Source organism: Primulina eburnea, chromosome 9 (genome assembly GCF_022965805.1).
Source record: "Primulina eburnea isolate SZY01 chromosome 9, ASM2296580v1, whole genome shotgun sequence".
Classification (NCBI taxonomy): Eukaryota; Viridiplantae; Streptophyta; class Magnoliopsida; order Lamiales; family Gesneriaceae; genus Primulina; species Primulina eburnea.
In genome coordinates, this window is record NC_133109.1 from 27252352 (window position 1) to 27259309 (window position 6958).

Consider the following 6958-nt stretch of genomic DNA (forward strand, 5'->3'; position numbering starts at 1 on the left):
TATTGATACGTATAAATGTCAACTTATTGAGTTTTATAAACTCACGTAGCTCATGTATTATAGGATCAGGTAATGAAGATACATAGGATACTGGTTTGCCAATAGATGCTTGTGACGTGCCTTACCTTGACAATACGTCTTATTGTATAGCTTCTGCATATATATTATGGTAAATTCAAAGTTAGGGGTTGAAACAAGTTTTATAATTTTTATGTCTGTGTGTATAATGATACAAAGTATGTTTGTATACAAGAATAAAATTATATGTACGTATTGTTGTTATTTCTTGAGTTGTTGGTGTATAAAAAGTATAGGGACATCATGCCAAAATTTTTATAAACCGTCAATTTGATGCCCATGTTTGGAATTACTTCATAATATAGGTATATAGCATTCAAACTCTATTTTGAATATGGTAATCATGTCAAGTATAGAGTAAGGGTGTGACATTGACACTATCAAATTTGTTTTTACTGGTGGTCTAATCACCCAGTTTCCAAGTCGCCCCAAGAATCTCGCCACGGCAAACTTGACTTCCTTTTACTTTGTCCTGCACAAGACAACCATTCATAATTGGACCCTTTCTTAAAATACCACTGTGGTTACCCGACCACAAGCCATCACCTAGTTCGCTATTGTTAATGGTCTCCCTTTTAATATTGGACAGCTGGTGTTCAAAACGGTCGTACGATTTGCCGAAGGAGGGATGAAATCTACTAGGCTACCTTTTCCATCCGTTATCTTTGGGATACTGAAGTCATTGTGCTTCCTTAAGTAAGATGATGAGACCTTTTCCAATGTGAGCAAAAACCCTCAAGATCGCTCCGACCTATTTCAAGGGTAACAAGAAACTGGACCTCCCTTGGTTTGCGACTGATGTTTCCACTGATGTTGGCAACACGACGTCCTCGTCCACTCAAGCTCCCGAAGACTTCGTCATGATCTTTGCCCTTCATTTACAAGCCCAAATTGACTTCGGGCTACAGCAGATCCAAAAGGCCAAAGATCTCATTGCCTACTATGAAGAACATGTGGCTGAGTATAGACTATTGTTGGAAGTTGGCCTACATTATGGAAAAAAATGGGGAGCAGGAGGACCACCAATATGACAAAAAAAATGGATGATGCCAAAGCATCTAGAGGAACTGAGACTGATGAGCTTACATATACAGAAAAAGATAAAGAATAGATAATTATTTGTAGTATGTAATGCTATTTTAGTTTTTATATATGTTTGCTCGTATATCTGTTTGCTTTTCAATGAATTTTTTTCATATGTTTTCATGTGTTCTAAAGTTGATGTTGACAACACAGTCAACAACACTGATACTCTAGCATGTTTAATTTAGAGGGAGATGAACTTAAACTCAGGGGGATATACACTTTAACTCAGGGAAAGCTTAACTAAATGCGAATATTATCAAGATTATCATTTTTGAACGTTTTTTTCTAGAAAAGAAAAAAATAAGAGATTGAAAAGAATATTGTATTCTTTAATTATTTATTGATATTATCTATTTAAAATTTTGTCTTTCTAGATTGGTTTAATTTGTCTCTGGATATTAGAGAATGTGTTTTCAATTTAGTATTTATCTCTATAATATGTTATCGTGTTTAAAAGAGTTCTTTCTTAATAAAACTTTTATGTTTCTATGTATTATAAGAGTCTTGTATGGAATGAGGAGGAGGTCAAAAAAAGGATACATATAGAGAGCTTCGAGGGTGGCAAAACTTGGTTTTTCAGAGAGAAGAAATTACGAGAGTTAAACACATTTTCTCTGAAGTTTTTCATGTGATCGGTTGATCATATTGGTGTGTTGCTGATACATGTTGAAGACACTCGAAGGACAATACTCGTATGGAGTGTTGCTTGAAGAGTTCTCGAGGTTTTTTGTTTTATGTGACATAGGATTTGCATCTATGGTTTTATTGATTGGTTTTAGATACAATTTATTTTCTTGAGTTGTAAAGGAATATAGTTTTTATGCCTATAACTAGTATTAGTTTTTGTAAACGATTTACAATTTTTCTAGTGATAATTTTTGTCATTAGACGTTATAAAAGTATTTATACTTGTACATAATTTCATCTATCTATTTCTGGTTATTACTATTTAAGTGTGTATTAAATAATTTATTCCGCTACATGTTGTGAACGGTGTTGACAACACCGACACACAACAATATAATCTGATACAAACAGTTTACTGTTTCTGCACTTTTATGTTAAACAAACCCCTTTCAGCTGCTCCTCGCAACGATGCATACATTCGCTCTTCGAGATGTGCGTGGCTCGATCTCAGGCGCAAGCGCGAACTCAGAGTTCAAATTGGTGAGTTACACCTCCTTCACCCACGGCTGACTTTGGAATTATTGACTTGATCATAGTAGTTACTAACATTATATAATTGTATATGAGAAATGCTTCATTGGATCGATTTTCCAAAGTGGGACAAATACGACACATTCAATTAAATTTCGAAGTTTAATGGGGGCTCAAACCCAGTTTTTTCCAACACTGAGTATTTACTAGTATGAAATAATATTCCAGATAGGAAAACAAAAAATTAAATAGTAATATAGTTTTTTGTTTTTAAAAATAAGAAAATAATTTCTAAAATATAATTAAATACAGGTTCGCGGGCAAGGAATTAATAGAATTAATTTATACAATTGATTCGTTGACCAATTAATTAATTAGTTTATATTCTGTTTAAATAATAACAGCCATAATAATATAAACCAACTTGATCATGAATTAGTTATAAATTAAGCACCATAATCAACAAGCATTAATGGATGTAGATATTCTTTCAGTGCTAAAATTATTAAACAATCAATAACATAAAATAAATAAATATTTTATTATATATTTCAATAATTTCGACTATTTAATAGGAAAATCGATATTTGTGTGTTATCAATTTTCGTTATTAATATGCTATCTTTGTTTGTTTGTTTATTTGTTTTTTTGTTTTTTGTGTTTTTTTGCAATTGCAATTTTTTTCAATAATTTCGACTATTTAATGGGAAAATCGATACTTTGCACGATGATGATGATAATTATAATGATGATGATGATGCATCAACACCAAATTGTACAAGGGAAAGCTTCATTCATTGAAATAGGGAAAAAAAAAATCATTTGACCAAGAAAATCATCCATCCCGAATCACCCTGCTGGGATTTGTCTTGGATTAAACATGTGGAGGCTAGGCCGGATAAGTGGGAAAAGTGCTACTTTGAATCCGAGGAGGGTAGACGAGATTCTGAGGCGCCAGGGGATTATTCGGCTTCAAGGGATGCATTGGGTGAGACGGGTGCTTGATCGAGCGTGCGGCAGGATAGCATTTTTCGTGGAGGAAGTATCGGCATTGCCAGCACACGTAAACATAGCCCTGGGCCGGGGTATTGCAACCGAAGTAATTGGTTTTAATAAAACCGTCGCAAATATAGCGACGGCTTTCAGTTCACAGTCGCTATATAGCGATGGTTTTTAATAAACCGTTGCTTATTTAAAATAGCGACGGTTTATTGAATAACGGTCGCTTAACTAGCGACAATTATACAAAAACCGTCGCTATTTAGCGACCGGTTTTTATAAACCGTCGCTCATATTACGACAGTTATACAAATGACCGTCGCATTAAATAACGACGGGTGCTTGAAACAGTCGCAATATGAGCGACGGTTTATAAAAACCGGTCGCTAAATAGCGGCGGTTTTTGTATAACTGTCGCTAGTTTAGCGACCGTTATTCAATAAACCGTCGCTATTTTAAATAAGCAACGGTTTATTAAAAACCATCGCTATATAGCGACGGTGAACTGAAAGCCGTCGCTATATTTGCGACGGTTTTATTAAAACCGTCGCTATATGGTCCGTTTTTTTGTATTGTAAGTTTATTTAGGCTGGGGATTTAACAAGAAATTTCTTGTCAAATAATCGGTGGAATGATTCTGACGTACAATGTCACGCCCCGAGACCGGGGTTAGTTGACACCGGCGTTGCTTGACAATCACACAATCGAAACAACAAGCCTTTCGTAGCACAGTATAAACCGAAAACCAGTTTATAAATCATAATCTCAGATAAAATAACGATTGTTTTTACAATATCGAAATCCAACGAAATAGTAAATAATGCGGAAGCCTCTTACAATTCTTTAAATCAGAAAATTCGAAGTAAACATATTACTAATCTGGCAGATCACCAACCCCAAAATTGCTCGGACTCTTCATCCTCAAAATGTTCTTCGTTTTTATCTGGGAGGGGAGAGTAAGGGGGTGAGTATTTTGGGAATACTCAGCAAATGGGGGACTTTGAACACAACATGACTAATTTAATAACATTTTCGAAACATATCATAAACGTACCACATGCTTTTCATAATCGTAACGTAAATTTCATAACATAATAACACTGCGATTTTTCACCTTTCAACGGTTTACTGACGTCAGTCCCTAAGTTTTGATCCTCTAAGGAGGCGAGGCCATAAAACAGTTCTATCCCACTGTTAAGGGCCATATGTTAGAATTCCACCCATTTTCAGGGAATCTTCACAGTGCCAAACATATTCGTACCAATATTTCATAAAAACGTACAGGCAAAACGACGGTACTCGACCGCATTTTTTAAACCAAAAACTGAAAATTTAAGTTGCATAACCGATAATTTAAGATTTAAAACAGCCCACTTACCGTAATTACTGATGCAAAAAAAAAACGTAGGTGCTCAACTCGAAAATTGGATCGCTCCTTGCTCCTCCTTCGGACAGAACTTCGGCTTAATTTCTTGGACGATTTTCGGGCAGAGTTTCGGCTAGGGAGCGCTGCTGAAATTTCGAATTCTGCAGCTAGGGGATTTCGAAATTATGGTGTAGAAGGGCTAGGTATGGTGGACTATTTATAGGGGAGGGGAGTGGAGCTAAAATTGGTACCCAAATCATACCAAAAATCCTTCCAAATCTTATAATTTTGACTACAAAAACTCTTTCCATGGCTGTTGATTCTCTACCAAATCGTGCTCCCCTAATTTCTAATCCAATGGTTCGAAAATGAGGTGCAAAGGAGGTGGGAGATTTGCTTCTAAATTGTATGGTATCTTTGACTTAATATTGGATTTCCAATGCATTCCAATATATCTCCTCAAAATATGTGTACCCAAGAATATAGTAATAAAATCCCAAAAAATTTCCTTACAATTTTTTCATTATATTACTGCAAGATTTTCGGTTCTCACATCCCTCCCTCCTTATGAGAAGTTTCGTCCTCGAAACTGGAGTTGACTTGGTCTCCAAATAGGTATATTCCTTTCCCTTACAATCTACTACCGCATTGTTTTTTGCTAACCAATCCATTCCTAAGATGGTATCGAAGTCGACCATGATTAACTGTATCAGGTCGGCTCTAAAAATCTAATTACCGATACTGATTTTTCAATCTCTTTAAATTTCGTCAGTTTCAATGGCTCTACTAGTAGGCGTGGCTATTTGGAAAGGTTCGGTTAGCTTATCGGGCTCACTTCCTAACTTCTTACCAAATCTCTTAGATATAAAAGAATGTGTGTCACCACAGTCAAATAACACATAAGCAGGCACTTGCTGAATAAATATGGTACCTGACACAACATCGTTTGCATCATCTGCCTCCTCCTGTGTCATGGCAAACACCCTGGCATTTGGTTTGTTCTCTCGTGGTTTATTGGCATTCGCCCCTGAGCTTGACCCGTCTCCTTTGCTTGGTCCAGTTGTTTTGTTGCTGGCGGCTGGACAATCTACCATACGGTGTCCTGGTTTTCCGCATCCAAAGCAGACGCCGCTGGCTCTACGACATTCTCCCAGGTGTCGTAAGTGGCAAGTTGGGCAAGGCTTAATGGCTTGGTAGCCTGAGGCAGGCGAAGTTTCTTTAGATGGTTCGCCGGAATGGTTTGGTTTATTGAACGACTGACTGCCATGAGAGGACTGATCATTCATAGACCTTTTGTTCCTAATCTCCTTCTCTCTGCGCTGGATATCAGTTTCAGCTCGGATAGCTGCGCCCATCAAGTCTGAGAAGTTTGCAGGTTGGTAGACTGCTACTGTATTCTGCTGTTCAAACCCTTTTTGAAGCGGTGCAATTTCAGAACTTCGTCCGCCATAATCGCTGGAGCATATGATCCAAGGGCACTGAACTGAGAGGTATATTCCACTACTGACATATCTGGAGCCTGACTGAAATTTTCAAACTCACTTAGCTTCTGCAGTCTGACTTCGGCTGGATAATACTGTTTCAGAAAGGCTTCTCGAAATCGCTGCCAAGTCATTGGTCCTGCAGCTGTCATGGCTGGCGATACTGCTTCCCACCATTTAGCTGCTCTGTCTTCCAGGAAAGGCACGATCACATCAACTTTGAGTGCCTCTGGAACTTCCAATAGCCTCAACTGAGTCTCGACGCTCTTTAGCCAACTCTGGCCAACTTCAGGATCGGCGTCCCCTCTGAATGTCGGACACCTGTTCTTACGGAGGGACTCGTGATGGAATTTGACTCCATTCGGCGGTGGTGGAGGAGGTGGTTGATTGGCGTTCTGGTTTCCCAACCCTTGCAGTGTTGTCGCCACAATGGTGGCTATGGCCATAAGATCAGCTCGGCTTAAGTTGACTGCAGGCGGGGGTCTGTTCCCTTGCTCGTTCTCCTGTCTACCTTCACGGTTGATATTAGCATAACGCGGGTTGCGGTTCTGTCTTGGGGGTCTGCCGGCCATTTCCTACAGATTGCAAGTTTTAAGAATTTGTACGAGTAGGATTTATGAAATAGATTGCGTAGAAGTAAATTGAAATCAATGGAACAAATAAAAATATTTTATTGATTTCTCAAACAGGAAAAATAAATGAACATGACAATCTAAATGAAATAATTGTACTGAACCAATCTAAATGAAATAAATATGTTGAATGAAATAGGACATAATAAAATGTCAGA

The 6958-nt window shown here is 37.6% G+C and overlaps 1 protein-coding gene across 1 annotated transcript; it reads right to left on the reverse strand.

The window, feature by feature from the left end:
- Positions 1 to 6074: 6074 nt before the first annotated feature.
- Positions 6075 to 6740, reverse strand: LOC140840846 (uncharacterized). The gene has a single exon (XM_073208010.1). It carries the CDS (start codon positions 6738 to 6740, stop codon positions 6075 to 6077), a length of 666 nt encoding a protein of 221 aa, XP_073064111.1.
- Positions 6741 to 6958: the final 218 nt, after the last annotated feature.